Here is a 20667-nt window from a genome sequence, read left to right as displayed (position 1 = left end):
ATGTACTCCTTATTCATTAATTACATATGACATACACTACGAGAGCTACATACATTTAAAAGTGTATTCAAGTAGTAATAATTTATTGAATTTAAGTTGAAAATACTTCAGCAAGTTCCAACGGCTGACTGTAAGTCACCATCATGAGGGAATATTTAAAGGATCTTCCTGTGAAACTGCTGAGTAAATATTGGATGAAGGGGTGTGTGAGGGGAGAGTGCAGGAGCAACATAATGTTCAAGTGAAGAGCTCCACGATCACTTTTTCACACAGTGCTTTTAATTCACAAGCTTATTCAGTTCAAACAATGTATCACTCAAAAGCACTTAATGGAACATTTCTTATGTTCCATTAGGTTCTGTCCATTGGCTTGTTCCTGGAGAGTTCTCCATTCCAGGTGAATTTAGGCTCAGCTGTCAGCAAAACAATACTGAACGTGCATTTAAAACAAATATGAACATTACAACTGGTAGAACTGGATTATTAAAGGTCATTTTGGGAGATTACAAATAATCACCATTATTTTGTTGTATCATGTGCATATGACAGGCAACAGAAACACCACAATTCAGGTTCTGTAACACGACGGTTGAAATAATCATATCTTGATATATCATGGAGAGGACATCTCTATGAGGCAAAAATACGATCGTCATCAACATACTATGGGTGAGCTTTAGAGATTTTTTCTTGTTCAGAAATAGGGGGAAAAGTGACAGTATACCAACTTTTCAACAGTAACAAAGTCATTCTCAGAACACACAAGAACCTGACAATGAAAAGTGAAATATTGTCAGGGTGTATGACAGAGCTGTGTTTGTCAGTCACTGGTATAATGCTCTATGATGAGATCGTTATCATCGAAAAGAAGTTGGCTTACAGAAGACTGGGGCTGACGGGACAGCAGACCCTCCTCAACCCCACCCTCAACTTTCTCTTTCCTCTCCTCTTCTTCTCCGTCCTCTGTGTCGGTATCCAGCTGGCCAGGCTCCTTGTCCGTCAGGGCTTCCAGTTTTAATCTACACACACAACGCACACACCACATTGCAAAGCCAAGAGATAAATAAAGACAGAGTGCAAATAAAATCCATCCATTTTCTATACCGCTTATCCGTCAGGGTCGCGGGAGAGCTGGAGCCTATCCCAGCTGACTACGGGCGAGAGGCGGGGTTCACCCTGGACTGGTCGCCAGTCAATCGCAGGGCCAACACACAAAGACAGACAACCACACACTCTCACACTCTCACCTAGAGGCAATTTAGAGTAGCTAATTAACCTAATGTGCATGTTTTTGGTATTGTGGGAGGAAGCCGGAGTACCCGGAGAAAACCCACACAGGCACAAGGAGAACATGCAAACTCCACATAGAAGGGCCCAGACCGGGATTCGAACCTGGAACCCTCTTGCTATGAGGCGACAGTGCTAACCACTGTACCACCGTGCCGCCCGCAAATAAAATTGATATATATATATATTCATAAAAATAAAAGCTTGGATGGCAGCAGTGGAAACATGTTCTGTGGAGTGATGAATCATGCTTCTCTGTTTGGCAGTCTGATGGGCGAGTTCAGGTTTGGTGGATGGGAAAAGCATACCAAGACATTTTGGACAATGCTATGATTCCAACTTTGTGGCAACAGTGTGGGGAAGGCCCATTTGTATTCCAGCATGACTGTGCCGCAGAGCACAAACTGAGGGCCATAAAGACATGTTTGGACAAGTTTGGTGTGGAAGAATTTGACTGGCCCCCACAGAGCCCTGACCTCAACCCCATGGGACACCTTTGGGATGAAGTGGAACGGAGATCGCGAGCCAGGCCTTTTCGTTCAACATCAGTGCCTGTCATCACAAATGCTTTACTGCATATTAATCTGAGTGTATTTAGAATGCAATGTCATTTAAGTCCCTGTTGGTGTAAAGGTCACAGTACTTTTGTCCATATAGTGTACTCAAATCAGTTGGTATCATTTGTGAAAATATTCTGTTGGTTACTGACACTCTAAAGTAAAATCAGTTTTACCAAATGCAGTGCTTACAGTGTTGAGTGTATTTCATTCACTAAAACCAAGCTAACAGTATATCTGTTTGATAATATTTTTATTTCATTCTGTGATATATTTGTGTGTGTACGTCATTGCTTTATGATGCACAACTATTACTACTATGTAATTATTATTATTAAGGTTCAAATACTTCTGTAAGCTTGTGAGTAAAATCTAATAATATTTTGTCAAGAACCACTGAATAGTATTTCAGCAGTAGGAAGCAAATGTTTCTGGTTAAACACTGGAATGGTGACATCCCTGGTTTCCAGCTACGGCCTTCATTTCTCTTTCTATTTTCCACCAATCTCTTTTGTCAATAAGACAGCTGCTGTAAGGGCTCATTGGATCTATGCACTGGGTCAGTAAAGTAATCATGACTCATAGACACACTTAAATCTAATTATGGGAAGATAAAATCTGTACCTGGAGGAGAATCTCCTTAGTGACATCTGACCCACGTCCTGGATAAAAGCTATTTGAGCTGGAAGACATGGTATTAAATAGAACACTTCTATTAATAAATCCTCATAAAAACAGTCATTAAAATTAAATTACAAAACTTTGTTGATTATGGTGAAATACAAGATTATAAAGGCAAAAGTGTCAAAACAGCAGTTTTAATTAACTTTTTACAGTCAAAAATTACATTCTTAATACATTCTTAAACAAACAGTACTGACAGTACAGTACAGTACAGTAATATGACAAAACCACTATGAAAAACTATTAGGTATAACCTAAAATATCAATACAGGCTTATATCTATCTATATAGATATATATAAAGTACATCCAGTATTCACACCACTTCGCTTTCTCCACATTTTGTTATGTTACAGTCTCATTCCAAAATGGATTAAATTAAATTTCTCCCTCAAAATTCCTCACAAAATACCTCGTAGTGACAAAGTGACACAAGCTTGCTTGAATTTTTTGCAAATTTATTAAAAATGAAAAACAAAAAAAATGTAATATGTACATAAGTATTTACACCCTTTGCCATGAGCTCATGTGCATCCTGTTTCCATTGATCATCCTTCAGAGGTTTCTGCAACTTGAGTTGAGTCCACCTGTGGTAAATTCAGTTGATTGGGCATGATTTGGAAAGACACACACCTTTATAAGCCCTCACAGTTGGCAGAGCATATCGGAGCACAAACCAAGCCATGAAGTCAAAGGAATTGTCTGTAGACCTCCGAGACAGGATTGTGTCGAGGCACAGATCTGGGGAAGGGTACAGAAAGATTTCTGCCTCATTAAAGGTCCCAAAGAGCACAGTGGCCTCCATAATCTGTAAGTGGAAGAAATTTGGAACCACTAGAACTCTTCCTAGAGCTGGCCACCGAACTAAACTGAGTAATCGATGTAGGAGGGCCTTAGTCAGGGAGGCAACCAAGAGCCCAATGATCACTCTGAGAGCTCCAGTGTTGCTCTGTGTAGAGGGGAGAACCTCCAAGAAGGACAACCATTCCTGCAGCACTCCACCAATCAGGTCTGTGTGGTAGAGTGGCCAGACAGAAGCCACTCCTCATTAAAATGCATATGAAAGCACGTCTGGAGTTTGCCAAAAGGCACCTGAAGGACTCTCAGACCACAAGAAACAAACTTCTCTGGTGTGATGAAACAAAGATTGATCTCTTTAGCATGAATGACATGACATGAAGTGTCGTGTCTGGAGGAAACCAGGCACTGCTCATCACCTGGCCAATACCATTCCTACTGTGAAGCATGGGGGTGGGGATGCTGTGGGGATGTTTTGCGGCAGCAGGAACTGGGAGACTAATAAGGGTCGTGGGAAAGATGACTGCAGCAATGTACAGAGACATCCTTGCAGACAACCTGCTCCAGAGTGCACTGAACCTCAAACTCGGGCGACGGTTTATCATCCAGCAGGATGACGACCCTAAGCATACAGCCAACATCACAAAGTCACTTCAGGACAGCTCTGTGAATGTCCTTGAGTGGCCCAGCCAGAGCCCAGACTTGAACCCTATTGAGCATCTCTGGAGAGATCTGAAAATGGCTTCGCACTGACACTCCCCATCCAACCTGATGGAGCGTGAGAGGTTTTGCATTGAAGAGTGGGAGAAACTCCCCAAATATAAGTGTTCCAAGCTTACATGATCATACTCAAAATGACTTGAGGCTGTAATTGCTGCCAAAGGGGCTTCAACAAAGTATTGATCACATGGTGTGAATACTGTGTACATGTTATAGATTTTTTTATTATTTTTAATAAATTTGCAAAACACTCAAGCAAACTTGTTTCACTTTGTCATTATTGGGTATTTTGTGTAGAATTTTGGGGGAAAAAATGAATGAAATCCATTTTGGAATGAGACTGCAACATAACAAAATGTGCAAAAAGCAAAGTGGTGTGAATACTTTCCGGACGCACCGTGTGTGTCTGTGTGTGTATATATGTCCAGCGGTCCAGGTAGGTATGCGCGTGTGTTACCTTGGTTCTTCATAGTGTCTGGGAGTTTGGCCAGGTAGGGCAGCAGTTCAGTCTGCAGGCTCACTGGTGTCAGACAGAAGCTCCTGAACAGAGACTGGGCAGCCAGGCAGTTCTCCTGGTGCTGACAGGAACAACATCGGTTTCATTACAGTTGTCTAAGTTCTTCTTCTTCTTAAAGGTGCAAAGAACCTATAGTCAGTACAGAGCATTGGGCCCAAGCACCAAACCTAGGTGTGAGGAACCTATTTTTTTCAAAGAACTTATTATTAGGGCCCAAGCACTGAAGGTATCAGGGTCAGAACCATCTGAATTGGCAAAAATTACAAAATTTTGCAGTGACTGGGCTCTGACCTGGTCAGCGGGCTCCATAGTGTCTCCTAAAGGTGTTCTGATAGCAACAAAATTGGATTCGATGTTTATTGCACCCGACAGGAAGTCTGCCAATTTCAAGGAACTCAAAATCTCACAAAACCTTGCACCCGTGTTTAAACTAGTAAATATTTTCATTTGATGCTTGGGAGTGTCTGCTCTCTCGTGCCTCCTTAATGACTTAAAGCATTTCTGACACCCTCAAAAACTAACAAAAACTTTGCCTATCTTAGTGGGGACTTTTCTGACACACACGAGTATAGTGTACATACATACATTGCAGTTCATATACAACATATATACATATTGCACATGTTAAGGTTTTTGAATACTAGGGGTGTAAATTTCAGCTTTCATCATGACACAATGTTATTTGATTCTCTTCACAATGATACAAAATTTTCTGATATTACAAAGCCAAAATGCAAATTTATTGGATTCAGTGCAGGGGCCTGTGATTGATGAGAGAAAATATCATACCTATTTAACAAAATCAGTTACAGAAGAAGCAACAAACCCTTTCGTTTCTGCTTTTTTGCAATGAAATCATAAAACAAATAAGCCTTTGTCAGTAGTTGTGACCAGTTAAGTGCAGTAAAGTTTACTTTAGACCGACACCACTAACACACTAAACATGGCTTAACAACAAGAACATTTGATGAAAGTATAAAATTCAGCTCAGTAATAAAAGTCAAGGTTCATAAACGAAACAACTGAGGTTTTTTTCTAGTCCCCATTATTAGATTAAGCCTATGGCAACTTACATTGCATAAATTAGCCTTGCGGCGAAAATCACCCAACTCCTGAGAGAACAGAATGGTTAAATTTCATCTTGCATGCAAGTTAGCAGACTGCTGAGTGAGATGTTTGGCGTATTTCCTGAGTATTTTATCTCATCGCAGCATTGTTTGCACACTGTGGCATCTGCTTTGTCTGTTGATCTGTCTTTTTGCCAAAATGCAATATACTTCTACACTGCTTATTTATTTCCAAGAGGGTAATATCTTCATCATTGTTTTCTTGCCATCACCTGCCATCTAGCACTATTTGAATGTGGAATATGAGGAATATGCTCTTGGATTACAGTCAGTTTTTCAATCCAAGGCTACACAGATATTAAAATTATTACAAATGTTGTGTGTGTTCAGTGAGTTTTTCCGTACCAGCAGTGAGTGTAGGTTATTAATTTTAAAAAAGGAGTATCCTATTTAGTGTGGCTAGGACATTTTTTTCTGTCACGGCCTTTGTTCAAAGTTTTCACCATTTTTAAACCTTAACCACAGCTAAGCTAATGATGAAGAAACAGCATTGATGTATCTTACATTCTTATTGACCAGCAGCCAGTTAGGTTTGTGTAGTGGTCTGAAGCCAACAGAAACTTGTTGAGAGTTGGAGTGAAGGAGCCCCCTGGTGGCCACTGAAGACCCATAATTCCCCATGGTGCTGCGACTCTGAAAACAGCACAGGCATGGACCATATTCAAGATTCAAGATTCAAGATTCAAGATTCAAGTAATTACAGAGTACAAGACTGTGCAACAATACTCCAGTTATAGTTACCTACAATACTTATAAAAAGCTAAAAACTATATAAACTAATGAATAAATAATCAGAAAAAATAATTTGGAGTGTGGAAGAGTCTCACAACCTGTTCAGGAGTTTCACATCTTGAGGAAAATAAAAAAAAAGCTCAGCAGTTTGATTCTACAGCAAAGGATACGTTTGTAACCTTTGCCAGATCGCAGCAGGGTGGATGTTGCCTTCTCACATTGTGCTCTTGGGGGAACCTCACCAGTATAACAGATGCTCAGCATATTGGAATAAATTATGGTTTGGGCAGTTTCAATCACCCCGTGCATGAACCATGCCAGGTTGTAATGTTTCCAGTGAGAATGTTTTCTATCGCTTCGATTGCTCCTTTATAAAAGCTCAAAAGAACTTGACATGGTTCTTTGTGATGTTTATTCCCAAGCACCCCCATTTGTTCCACCTCAGCTCCACTGATATAGTGTCTTTCCCTCCTTTTTTCAAAGATCATCAGCTCCTTGGTTTTATTGATGGCGAGCAGAAGATTGTGCACCACTCTGAAAATTTGTTGATTTCCTCCCAATATGAACTCTCATCATTGTTTGTAATTTGTCTAATGACAATGGTGTCAAAAACATGACGTCATCTCCATGTTTGGCATTGCAGTCAATAACTGTATAATGTGAGCAGGAGGAGTCTGAGCACACAGCTTCAGGGGACTCTTGTGTGACTGCCAATTTGAACTGTCTGGGGTTTGTTTGTTAGAACTTCTATATCGAACTGCAGAGTGTGATAATCAAGCCCAAAGTGTTCTCCAGTCAGTTTCATGGGGGAGGTTGTATTGTATGCTGAGCTGAAACCAAAAAACAGCATTCTGGTGTACGTGTTATTTTCAAGACATCTGAAGAATGCAGGGTAGTGGAGATGACATCCTATTTGGACCTGTTTGTTCGTACTGCAAACTGAGTGAATGCAAACATCATAGAGTTGCTGGGATGTTGTTTTTGATATGCCAGGGAACCAGGGTCTATATCAATATATATATCAATAATAAACAAATACATTCAAGTTGTTCCTCCCGATTACATATTACTGCTTAAATTTCTCCACTGTAGTACCACCTATGACACAGGAGAAAAGTCTACTGTTAGTGTTGTAGTACTTTTTAGCGTAGTGCTGTGCTCCTATCACTGATAAACACAGGCAGGGGCGTGGAGCTGGTGGCTACACTAATGTGAAAACAACTCCTTCAATATAGTATGCACCATTCCTATTTATATTTAGTGTCTAGGAAAAGACTTGCCGTCCAATCAGCAGTGAGGAGGTCAGCATCAGACAAATACTCGCTGGCCTGGCCCACATCTTCCATCTCACAGAAGAAGTCCAAGTAGTTTTGTTGAAGGTACAGGTTGAAGAACTCCCCAGATATGTGTGAACGCTCAACAATCATCTGAACAAAGAGACACAGACAGATGACTTCTGAGTGTGACTTCACACATGCTGCTTGTTTCTAGTTAGCTACAAAAATGCATGTTTCTACCTCGGGGTTTATTATTAACGCTTTTCTGCGATGATGAGACAGGTGAGGCGGGAGACCATGTCCAGGAATACATTCAGCCGTTTCAGGACATCTGGGATTCTCTCCTGTTGATGCCAAACAACCAAGCACACAAATTATTTGCATCTGTGTCACTTAAAATTACTGCAGTACTGCCATGTTTGATCAACCAAGGCCAAAGTACGTTCTCTTCAGTGATTAGATGCTTGCTGCTGTAAAGGACTACCAGCGAGTAATTAATAATAATATATAAAATAATACATAATTTAACATATTTTGCATTTTAGTTCATAAGAAGTTCATAACCTGTAGTTTATGTATAAGAAAGGCTAAGATGAAGTTTCTCTGAAACTGTAAAAAAACATGCATACCTGTAATGATATTTTTTTATTTTAGGTGATCTCCCCTGCCCAGTCTGTAGTGTTCAGCCAATAGCTTCACAATCACAAAAGTTATCTCATGTTACTTTCCAAATAGAACAAGTCTAGACCATAGATTTTAATAAAGAGAGACCCAACATTCCCCATGAGCAAGCACTTTGCAACAAATCTTACTGAAAACAAACGCGAGTAAACAGGGACTATTGTTAGGGACTATTTTCAGGAGCGGATTAATCCACATTTGATGCTCTAGTGAATATTTGGGAGAGCAGGATGTTATATGTGGGACTGCATCAAAATAAAGTACAGTTTGTGGGTTTGTAGTAATTAAGGAACACGTCACCCAGTGCAACAGTGTGGCTAACTGATGTGTTTTGAATTATTATGGCACAGAGGAATAATAATAATAATATTGGGTTTTCAATATCACATTATACTTAGGTCTGTCCAATGCATAAAAGTTGCAAGGAACAAAAAAATAGGTAAGGGCTGTATGGAAACTGGGCTATGTAGCTGTGACTCACGTTTACAGTGCAAGATCTTCCCGAGTGCTCTGAAAAGGAACAGAGAGGCATCTTTCCCTCCAATAGCCTGCTCTCCTTCCTGTTTCTTTGCCTGCTTGGACTTCATCTGGTTTGCTCTTGAAACACCTTTGCCCGGTGAAGTCAGAGGTCTTTCCTTCTTCGCCCTCCACACTCCCTTTTCCAATGGCATGTCTATAAGGTCATAGGGTTATTAAAAATCAAAGAGGGATTTACAGCAAATTTTATTGTGTGCACGTGTACACTATAGAATGTTAGTTTGATGTAGTTTGGTGGATTGATTTACTCCTCACCTGGGAATGAGGAAAACTGGAGGCTGTTGACAGCACTGCGAATATCTCCCGAGCTTCCTGAACACAGCCTCTCCAACACTGCATGGTCTGAGACGGGCATTCTCCCACATCTCTACTTAAAATTATGGGATAATATATTGTAGAAAAAAAACATAAAAACTTATACCAAAATGTGTTATTATGGCATGTCTTCACCTTTCCTGCCTCCAGAGTTGAAATTCGAGTCAGGACTTTCATCATTGCGGTTGGAGCCACTGGATTAAAACTGGAAACAGAGAACACACCAAACAATTTTCAATGAATGAAAATGAAATGAAATGGACCCAAAAGACATTTAGGTCAGAATCCAAATTTAATTAACCAGAATTCTCAAAAAGACTGGTATTCAAATAAAGTCCCAGAGTAATCTTATCAATATGAACACGTAAAGGCCAAACAGTAAGAGGTGATGAAACTACCTGGGCCATAAAGGCATACATGGTAAAGTCAACAAAGACGACATTTCCATAGTCCCAATTCCATCAATCATGTCATACTCTTTACCAAAGGTTTTTGGTTTTGCACCAAAGGCTTTCAGAAAAGCAGATATAATTATAAGCTTATGGACATATATGTGCATAGAAAATGGTAAAGAAATAATTAAAACAATATTAAAACAGAAACTATTTAAACTATAATGTTAAACCAAAATAGGTTCTGTACAGTGGGAACATTTAAAGGCAATTTCTGGCATCTGTACAAAGGAGGTTATCTGTCATCTCTGTGCAGTGCTGTTCACAGGATCCTAACTTGAATTTCTTTGTTGATGATATGTGAGAGGTAATTTGCTTTTACATCTTGAATAACGGATCATACTTGATAAGTAATTCCACATATATTTCATGTAAGACATGTATTCTTGTCTTTTCTCCTCTTTTTTCAGGGGTCTGCTGTAGTCCTCCTAACTCTAGTCCCTAACTCTAGAGGGGTAGTAGAGTCTGGGACAGACAGACAGACTGTACCATAAGTTCAAAATATGGGTCTGGCCATATTACAATAATGTGTGCATGCTACACTGCAGTGGCTTTGATGTTTTAATGGAACATATTTCATCTATATGTAAGTAAAATCGGTATGCTACTTTGTTGCTTTTTATTACTTAGCATCAATCAGGATAAAAAAATATTGGAAATTAGAAATATGCACCTAGTCTCTCTCCAGTTGATGTAAATGAAAGGACCACTATTTGAGAATTCACTGTTCATGGAATTTATCCCTCCATTTACCATTTTAAACTTAATACACAGCTGGTGACAGATATGCATTTCAGTACTGAGGGATAGATTTATTGAGGTTTTTGCACTAAATACATGTGCTGTGTTTATTAAAGCAGTCACAGCAGCCTGAGTAACAGTGTGTGCGCCTTTCACGCAACTGTTCAAAAGGCTCGCCCTTGTCAGCATCACTTTTTGTGATCTGATCAATCACAGCCTGGACAGGCAAAAACATAAATAAAAAAAGGATTATGGTTATTAAAAGAAATCTTAATTAACTATTGGCTTCAATATAACTACAAATACAATTTCTTGGAAACAAAAATGACATTAATTGGCTATTTTTAATTGACAAAATGTCTAATCAGCAATCTGACTAAATATCTGATGCTGTAACACAAGGAATGTTACCCCTACCATTGCCCCAGGGAGACAGTGCCCCAATGGGATCCTTGTACCTTCTTTTCTGAGTTTTGTGACATCATACAAATCCCACCTCAGAATTGTTCCTATAAGCTCTCTTTCATTTGCACTGTTTGTCTGGAGACTGGTCGGGATCAGGGTCAGCTCCGAAGCTGACTGCTGAATGAGCTCCTTTCTTAATAAATGATCTCAGTAAATATGGTCATGAAAAATAACTTCCCTCATCAGTGCACAGTGGGTGCTGAACTGTAACTGTAACAGGGACATTTGGGGTTTAATGTGGGCTGCCATAAAAGACAAGCATCCTTGTGAGAGTGTGGAACCTGATGCTGGTGATGTCCAACTCATCCTGGATATCTCTGGGGAAAAGGAAGCGCAAGCTGTTGTCTCCACTCAGACTGTCTGACACTATGAACACCAGAGGACATCGACTGGTCTTCACAAAGCGCCTGGAAGACACATAACAGGACACAGTCTCACACAGAGTAGGATGAACACCCACACATAAAGGCTGCTCTGTCCTGTTGAAAAGCTTTTTACAGATCAGCAAATTCTGATTCTGGGGACATAACAGAATGTAAGGTTCCAAGACCTTCTGTCATTCTCTTTTACACAAATATGGAGAAACTGAAAGCTACAAAGTTGAACCAGTAGTGCTGGTACTGGTCACAGTGCCTCTGTCTTTACTTTTACAAAGAGGCCTCAAAATTGTTTGTCATCACTGAAACTTCTTCTGATTTTGTGTGAAAATATGTAAGGAAATGTAAAGTGAAACCTGATCTCACCTTAGGATATCATGCAGACTGCCAGGCTGCCTGTAGAACTGGTTTGGGAAATCCTGAGTGGGGGAGGAGGGGTTGTTGACTCAGGTGTGTATCCACAATGATGTATACAAAGCTTTACAGCAGTATATCAGTTTGACTATATTAGAAGAGAAGTTTACATGCACATGCTTGTGTGTTCAACCAGTGATAAAATGCAGATAAAAATTTCAGTGTATGTAAAAATATACTGACAATAAAGTTTGAAGTTAAGTTTGTTTTTCAGAGCAGTACAGTAATTTTAAATACCAAATAGCACAGCAGAGTAGAAACCAGTTTCCAATTTGTTTTTGTGACATTTCTTTGGACTGGTCAGCAGCGACTGTTTTTATGACTTATCAGCCACTCATTACATTCCAGACACCACTCTGTTGAAAGCGGTTCTCATAATTATTACATTAGCAGCTCCATCTACTACCTTTATTCCCAAAGCAGGTTACATGTACCCCTGGGAGTCACTCATGAAAAAAAGTGATTTGCATTTTGAGAGTTAAACAGTCCAAACACATTTTCAAACTGACCTATAAAAGACCTGCACTCTTCTGTCTGAACAGTCTCTTTGTCCTGCCAAAATTACACGCATGTTTACCTTCTAGTGTTCAAAAAAATAATTACACTGCCAAAAATAGCTACAGGCAGATTAGTCAAGCTAAAACATAGCATAATCATTAGCTCCAGCACTGTGTAAAGAAGTGACACTTATTGCCTTGCCACTTGTTGCTTCACAAAAATGGATAAATGGTTTATGATGACGAGTTAATCTGCCGTTCACAGAGACATCACTGCCATCACCAGAAAGACCAACTTTCAAGGATACAGCTGATAGCTGTAACCCAGTTTACTTGTCCAAGTCTACCACAGATTAGGATACCAGTGGCAGTCCAGGTTTTGCTAACCAAGCTACTACCATGACCGCAAACAGTGATGAGTCTGATGCAGAACCACCTGATGTGTGAAAGCCCACTGTGGCAGAGAAAAAAAAATCAAATATGATAAGAAATATATTGCTTTGGGGTTCACTTGAATTGGTATTTACTCGGGCATAGTGTATTATATGTGTAAAACTACTATCTCACAATGACAATGAAGCTGAGGCTTTGACCACATTGCATGAACAACAACAAAACAGCGGTCCTCACGTCACTGTGCCATTTTTTTTTTTGCGTGCAAATCAACTCAGTGTGACAGACAGTGTCAAATGCGAAATAATACCACGCCTCAGTGAACTGGCTGCACAACTGTGCAAGCAGCCTACTTCTCCAAAACTGATGGTTTGATTCATTACTCCTTACTTTCGCCGGCGCATGCGTCGAGCTCATAGAGCAAAACCCCGTGTCGGTGCGCATACGCTTTAAGAAAGTCACGTGATCAATACGGGAACTGTTTTGAACTGACACTGACGCGCCAAACTGTGTTTATAAGGAAGCGCATCTGTCAATGGGATGTATCAGCCAAAAGAATCTCTGATCTGATCATCATTAAATTCATCAAGAATTATGATGCAGCCTCAAGCCAAGAGAAAGCTTTCCGCCGTGTGGGACCATTTTGATCTCATGTCGGAAAATAAGGTATTTGTTTTAATATCCTTGTTGTTTCATCCTGTTCCTCTCAGAGTTTCCACTTGATCTGTCTGAATTCAAATTCATTTCAAAGTGACTCTTAGTTTACTATTCATATTATTTTCTGCAGGTAAAATGTCGCATTTGTTTGACAGAACTATCCTGTTTAAACAAAAGCACCTCTTCAATGCTGAGGCAATATAGGGCCAGGCATGACAATGATGCCATCCAGGAGGTGCAGAGATACCTGGCAGAGGGCAATATTGCCAGGTCCCAGGATCCTATGAGATACTGGGACAATCAAAACACAATCTATCCAAACCTCTACCAGCTTTCCTCTCCCAGTCCACAAGCTTCCTTATTCACAACACATTCACTTAGATTTTCACGTTATGATACATGTCCACATTATTTATTGACCGTATCTAAAAATATAAGATATTTTCAATTTAAATGAAGATATGAAATAATACAATATATATATATATATATATATATACAATATAAAATACAATGACTTAAATTATATTATTGTATATACTAGGTCATCAAATCAGTGTCAGTTGAGTCTGTCAACTAGGTTGTCTGTAGGGATTTTTAAGGTCCAGCAGGTGTCAGTATTCAGTGACACAGTATCAACACTGTATCAATACAGTTTGGCAATGTGTCGAAACGCTTCATGACGCCTCATCTACCCATCACTAAGAACAACACCATCTGCCATCAGTTAAGTAGTGGAAAATTTCCCTTTGTCTACCAACAATGGCACATCCAAAACATGTGATGCGCTTTTTGGACAACTTTTTAAAACATCTTGCTGCCGAACAAAGTTAGCAGAGCAGGCAGAGGGAGAGAGAGACAGAAAGAGAGAGGCTGGACCGGTGTGTGTGTGCGTGTGTGCATGTTATGTAAAGCCCTTTGAGACAAACTGCTTGTAAAAATGGGGTATACAAATAAAGTTGTCTTGTCGTGTCACACTAAACACAAAAATTAAGTAGAATTAAAATGGTGTAGTAACAAATAACCTACTACTGGGCGATGTATTGTTTCAATAGACAAATATACTTCCCCCACCCCAGTTACGCTGTCAAGGCCTTTCACAAATGAGAAAGAAGACTGCAATCGCAAAAAATTGTTGTTTAAACGTTAGGCTGTTCGACTCATCCTCTCAGTTACAGTGGTGGTCAAAAGTTTACATACACTTGTAAAGAACATAATGTCATGGCTGTCTTGAGTTTCCAGTTATTTCAACAACTCTGATTTTTCTCTGATATAGTGATTGGAACAGATCCTTCTTTGTCACAAAAAACATTCATGAAGTTTGATTCTTTTATGACTTTATTATGGGTAAACTGAAAATGTGACGAAATCAGCTGGGTCAAAAATATACATACAGCAATGCTAATATTTGGTTACATGTCCTTTGGCCATTTTTACTTCAATTAGGCGCTTTTGGTAGCCATCCACAAGCTTCTGGCAAGTTTCTAGTTGAATCTTTGACCACTCCTCTTGACAGAATTGGTGCAGTTCAGTAAAATTTGTTGGCTTTCTGACATGGACTTGTTTCTTCAGCATTATCCACATGTTCTCAATGGGATTTAAGTCAGGACTTTGGGAAGGCCATTCTAAAACCTTAATTCTAGCCTGATTTAGCCATTCCATTACCACTTTTGATGTGTGTTTGGGGTCATTGTCCTGTTGGAACACCCAACTGCGCCCAAGACCCAACCTTCGGGCTGATGACTTCAGGTTTTCTTGAAGAATTTGAAGGTAATCCTCCTTCTTCATTGTCCCATTGACTCTCTGTAAAGCACCAGTTCCATTGGCAGCAAAACAGGCCCACAGCATAATAATACCACCACCGTGCTTGATGGTAGGCATGGTGTTCTTGGGGTTAAAGGCCTCACCTTTTCTCCTCCAAACATATTGCTGGGCATTGTGGCCAAACAGCTCAATTTTTGTTTCATCTGACCACAGAACTTTCCTCCAGAAGGTCTTATCTTTGTCCATGTGATCAGCAGCAAACTTTAGTCGAGCCTTAAGGTGCCGCTTTTGGAGCAAGGGCTTCCTTCTTGCACGGCAACCTCTCAGTCCATGGCGATGCAAAACACGCTTGACTGTGGACACTGACACCTGTGTTCCAGCAGCTTCTAATTCTTGGCAGATCTGCTTTTTGGTGCTCCTGGGTTGACTCTTCACCCTCCTGACCAGTTTTCTCTCAGCAGCAGGTGACAGCTTGCGTTTTCTTCCTGATCGTGGCAGTGACAAAACAGTGCCCTGCACTTTATACTTACAAACAATTGTTTGCACTGTTGCTCTTGGAACCTGCAGCTGCTTTGAAATGGCTCCAAGTGACTTTCCTGACTTGTTCAAGTCAATGATTCTCTTTTTCAAATCTGTGCTGAGCTCCTTTGACTTTCCCATTGTAGCGTTTGTGGGTGTTTTTATCCAATGAGCCCTTTTTAAATGGCCTCAGAGAAGTCACCAGCTGTAGTCACTCATAATCACTCACAAGAAGTTAAGAGGTCATGCTATGAAGCTCATGTCATTGACACAACTTTCTAAGTCTCCAAAATTGCTCATTCATGTTGCTGTATGTATATTTTTGACCCAGCTGATTTCGTCACATTTTCAGTTTACCCATAATAAAGTCATAAAAGAATCAAACTTCATGAATGTTTTTTGTGACAAAGAAGGCTCTGTTCCAATCACTATATCAGAGAAAAATCAGAGTTGTTGAAATAACTGGAAACTCAAGACAGCCATGACATTATGTTCTTTACAAGTGTATGTAAACTTTTGACCACCACTGTATGTTTCTGCCATTACTACACATAAGTCAATGATAATGTAAATTGTAATATTACAGCTGAGCAATTTACATCACCACAATCCTCTATAGCCACTGTATTGTGCAAATGAAATGAATAGGAACGACAACTTGGAGGAACAGTGGTTTCATTTGAAGGTGTCGTACATACCTCTACCAGTATGAGTTTCTTGTCTGTAGTTTCTCTATCACCCACCATTTTCAGGCTGCTGTACTTGTTGGCTCTGAGTAGGAAGTCCTGGAACTGTGCTAACTGGGAGCTACAGGACAAGCTGTTCATCCTCCACCCTGAAAAAAGGCCGGGAAAAAAAAACACAGTGGAGAAGGCTGTATGCTGACACAGGATATTGATGTAGGAAATAGTCGAGATTTGTCATCACATTCCAAATGTTCGTCTGCATTCACGCATAAAATGGCCATGCCATTTACTAACACTGCGTGGATAAAATACAGACACCTAGAGAAAACAAAACACATTTCAAAATAAAGCAATCCAATAACCCCTCCATAAACTGCCACCTTGAGCACCCGAGTGATCCTAGGAGCTATGTTGTCGGGGGCTGTTTGCCCCCTGTAGGATCTCCTAAGGCAAACTGGTCCTGGGGGAGGGACCAGAGAAAGCATGGGTCAAGAAGACCACTATGAAGAGGAAAAACAAAAACAAGTGTATACTGCCCAGAGGGTTACTCTGACCCTTTCCTGGAGCCAGGACTGGACCAGACTCACCTCTATGCATAGCCTGGGCTCTGGAACCAACCTCTTTGTCATATGCAAACTAGGAATCACACCCAGTCACTTGTTCACTGCTGATTGTAACTGCATAAAAGGTGCTTCTCTACCTCTGCTCTTGGTTAGCTCACTGACTAGGACCCTCTCTTTGTCAGTCAGTTCACTAGTATATATGGTCAATTAAATTCACATCACAACAGCAAACAGTTGGACTTCAGTAAATTTCTTTAACAATGCCAGGGGTGAACGGTGCCTTCAAGCTAAAGAAGGATTCATACAGGGCATGGTTGGCTTGTGGGACTGCTGAGGCAGCTGACAACTATTGGCAGGCCATGACATGCAGCTCGGGCAGTTGCAGCAGTAAAAATCTGGATGTGGGAGGAGCTCGGTGAAACCACGGAGAGAGACTTTAGGCTGGCCTCGAAGAAATTCTGACAAACCATCCAGCAACTCAGGAGGGGAAAGCTACACTGTGACCACGCTGTTTACACTGGGGATGGGGAATTGCTGACCTATAGTCGGACAGTGGAAGGAATACTTCGAGAATCTCCTTAATCCCACCAACACGTAGTCTATGGAGGAAACAGGGGTGGAGGACTTGGGGATGGGCTCTCCCATCACTGGGGCAAAAGTCAGTGAGTAGTTAAACAGCTCCTCAGTGGCAGTGTGCTGGGGGTGGATGAGATCCATCCTGAGTTCCTCAAGGCTCTAAATGTTGTAGGGCTGTACACTGCTTGGTCATTGGGACAGTGCCTTTGGAGTGGCTGACCAGGTTGTGGTCCCCTGTTTTAAGAAGTATGACCAGAGGGTGTGCTATAGAGGGATCACACTCCTCAGCCTCCCTGGGAAAGTCAATATCAGGGTGCTGTAAAGGATAGTCCACCTGTTAGTCAAACCTTGGATTCAAAAGCAACAATGCAGTTTTCACCCCAACACTAAACCAGCTCTACAGCACTTGCAACAGGGCTGGAGGGGTCATGGGAGTTTGCCCAACCTGTCCACATGTGCTAAGGGTCATCCAGTCACTGTATTGTCAGAGTGAGAGCTTGGTTCTTGTTGCCAGCAATAAGTCAAACTCATTCCTGGTTAAGGTTGGACTCCGCTAGGACTGCCCTTTATCACTGGTTCTGTTCATGATCTTCATGGACAGAAAGTGGCAGAGGGTGTCAGATTCAGTGACCTTAGGATTCCATATCTTCTTTTTGCAGATGATTTGGTCTTATTGGTGTCATCAAAGAGTGACCTCCAGCTTGCACTGGGATGAAGTGTGAAGCAGCTGGGATGAAGATTAGCATCTCTTTGTCTGAGGCCATAGTTCTCATGGACCTGGGTCTTGTTTACAAGTGAAGGAAAAATGGAGAGGGAGATAGATCGGGGCAGCATCCGCATCACCACTCTGTTGTAGTGAAGAGAGAACCGAGGCTCTTGATCTACCAGTCAGTCTACGTTTTAACCCTCACCCATGGCCACGAGCTATGGGTAGCAGAGGGACTGTGTCTCGAATGACCTGGGAATCCCTCTGCCCTCCTATTCAACACACATTCATATAAATGAAAACTACAATCCAGTTCTTAGTTTGTTTGTCCTCACCATGCTGACTGCTGCTGTACGGCTCCAGGCTGGTGGGGTTGGTCCACTCCTGGATCCTGAGGCCGAGCTCCCCAGACAAAACCTGGACTGTGGCAGTCTTTCCACAGCCCGATGGTCCTGTCAGTAGTAGAATGCCACCCTGTAGACGACAGCTGGCTTCACTTAAGAACTCCACAGACAATAATTCAACAGTTTACGATGAATAAAGAAAGTTTCTTGTTTCATTTACTAAGAGTAGTTGTGCTGTTATTCAGGTCACTAAATAAAATGTCATAAGAGGGGCAACAGTCACAGACCATGCTAACACACAAGGTTGGGAGGCAAAGTTGAGTTACTTAAATCATAAATTATTAAAATGAAAAATGAAAATTCAAGTACCTCTGATTTGTTTATGTGAATTCTTATCCAGTTCTCCACTTCTTCTATCTTCTTCTTGTGGACAGCTAGCTCTGCCTTTACAAGAATGTTCAGTGTTAAACTTTTGCTACAGATAAAAATATATGATAAGAGCGTTCAGCCTCCAGACACTCAAATCAAAAACTTAAACCACTGGTGGTGGAATGGGGTTAATGGATACCGGTACATTGGTACAATACAATACAATACAATGGATATATTCACACCAAATGTAGGTAGCATTGGAGCCAGTACAAGGAGCAAACAGTATGAAGGGAGTACAAAGTGAGTTTGGGGCAGTAGGCTTATCCTTTAGCTACTTAAAATATAAATAGCTTTGTCCTTATCGCTCTGATGAAGTTTAGGATTCATCCCAATGGACCGCTTCATCACAAACAATTCCAGTGTATAAACCAAGGAACTGTGTGTAACAGCTGACCTATGTAGTTGTGTGGCAGAAAACTAACGCACACATGTGGACAACAAACTGTACTGCTGTACTGATGTTTCTAAGAAATTCCTGATATAATCAGTGACACCTGAAAGACATTATTGTTAGTGTCAGATATTAATCTAACACTTTATGTGTAGTACTATATTTTCCCCCTCCGATGTTAAGTTTCACTGTGCAATCTGTTTTCTTTCAGCTTTAAGCGGGAATCGAATAAACACTGAAGAGGACGAATTTCATATGTAGGTGGGGACATATGACCCCTGTTCCCCACAGTGATTACCCAGATAAAGGTATCAAGCTTGGTAAGTCTAATCACCATACAGTGGTAAAATCTAATTTTGAATACTTAAAATAAATACAAAATGCAACCAAATTTTAAGCTGTATGTCCCTCCTGAAATAAGAAATATAAGGCCATCCCCAGTACTTATTATTTGATGTGCTTTTCCCCAGTTTGATGCTGACCTGTGAACAGGGTGTGTATCTGTCCACCCAGATCTCATCCTGGTCCCTCCGGGCTGATGTGTGAGGTTCTAAGTTTCCAGCCTCTCCTTTCCTCTTTCTTGGTCTCTTGGGGTGAGCCTTGGAGCCTTGGACCTGACTGTCTTTTCTTTTTCCAGGCAGAGTAAAGTTTTCCCCCGGAAAATCAGCGAAGGATGGATCTACCCAGCGGTTTAGCTATTATAGGTATAGCAAAACAAAAATAATTAAACATTCATGAGGAGCATCTGAAGGAGGATATGAACAACAAATTAACATTTATAACATACAAAAAAGAACTTACCCTACTTGAAGCAATTTTGTCTCCGGGAAAAAGCTTGTTCATGCTTGACGCTTCACATTGAGGACAACAGTTCATTATTTTTCGCTTTGAGGTTTGTTTTTTCCTTGCTGCCCAAATAATAAGATATTCTCACACCTCAAACATATACTCGTACAACTGAGCCAAATGTGTGATAAAAATGCGTTTCAGTCATTTCACTTTAATGTCGCTGTACCATAAGATTCTATTTTTTAACTAGCTTCATATCTTGACCACAGAACTGTGGAATGGGTTTCACGTTAACTACAGCTAGCGTTAGTCTATGGTAAGCTAATGTGATACCTCTGTCTTAACATACCTTCTTTGAACCTTTGATGGGCCCGAAGACTTTGGTATCTCCGTCACTTCAGACTTATGTTGGGATGTTATATGAGCCCACTTGTCAATTAAATTTGTTTTAAGTGAATTAAAGAGAGAGAGAGTTAAGTTACCCTCACTTAAGAGCTACTTCTCTGAAATGATGCCAAAATAATGACCCGCCCTACTCTACCTCTGATTGGCTTACCTTGAGATTCTTGCACTAACTCTAACCAATCATCACCCCTCGTGTCTAAACCTAACTGATCCAACCAACGACGGCAAAGACTAATAGCCAATCGGCATTTCAGAGTGCCGCAAA

At 40.7% G+C, this 20667-nt stretch overlaps 1 protein-coding gene across 4 annotated transcripts; it reads right to left on the bottom strand.

Moving 5' to 3' along the window:
• Positions 1-257: 257 nt before the first annotated feature.
• rad17 (RAD17 checkpoint clamp loader component) lies at positions 258-20526 on the bottom strand. 4 transcript variants are annotated; one of them, XM_046386091.1, is made up of 17 exons: positions 20347-20526; positions 20010-20059; positions 19691-19903; positions 18755-18829; positions 18377-18515; positions 16209-16345; positions 11633-11685; positions 11171-11296; positions 9367-9436; positions 9172-9283; positions 8861-9052; positions 7939-8042; positions 7702-7848; positions 6194-6322; positions 4503-4623; positions 2469-2526; positions 258-1019 (listed from the first exon to the last, which is right to left on the bottom strand). In XM_046386091.1, the coding sequence occupies exons 2-17, from the start codon at positions 20049-20051 to the stop codon at positions 821-823; spliced, it is 1917 nt and encodes a 638-aa protein (XP_046242047.1). In that variant the 5' UTR covers positions 20052-20059; positions 20347-20526; the 3' UTR covers positions 258-820. The 4 variants fall into 4 exon arrangements, 3 of the variants coding, with proteins under 3 accessions (XP_046242047.1, XP_046242045.1, XP_046242046.1); XM_046386089.1 differs by having other exon boundaries at positions 20010-20116; positions 20347-20521; XM_046386090.1 differs by having other exon boundaries at positions 6206-6322; positions 20010-20116; positions 20347-20521.
• Between the last annotated feature and the right edge of the window lie 141 nt (positions 20527-20667).

Source organism: Scatophagus argus, chromosome 4 (genome assembly GCF_020382885.2).
Source record: "Scatophagus argus isolate fScaArg1 chromosome 4, fScaArg1.pri, whole genome shotgun sequence".
NCBI lineage: Eukaryota > Metazoa > Chordata > Actinopteri > Scatophagidae > Scatophagus > Scatophagus argus.
This window is presented reverse-complemented; position numbering and strand designations above follow the sequence as displayed.

Excerpts from the sequence above, each read along its gene's own strand:
- rad17 (XM_046386089.1), bottom strand. The coding sequence starts at position 20,084 with ATGAACTGTTGTCCTCAATGTGAAGCGTCAAGCATGAACAAGCTTTTT. Across the intron at positions 9,437-11,170 it reads TTGGACATCACCAGCATCAG|TTTTAATCCAGTGGCTCCAA; the intron begins GTTCCACACTCT and ends CTCTGTTTCCAG. Across the intron at positions 9,053-9,171 it reads CCAGTTTTCCTCATTCCCAG|ACATGCCATTGGAAAAGGGA; the intron begins GTGAGGAGTAAA and ends ATGACCTTATAG.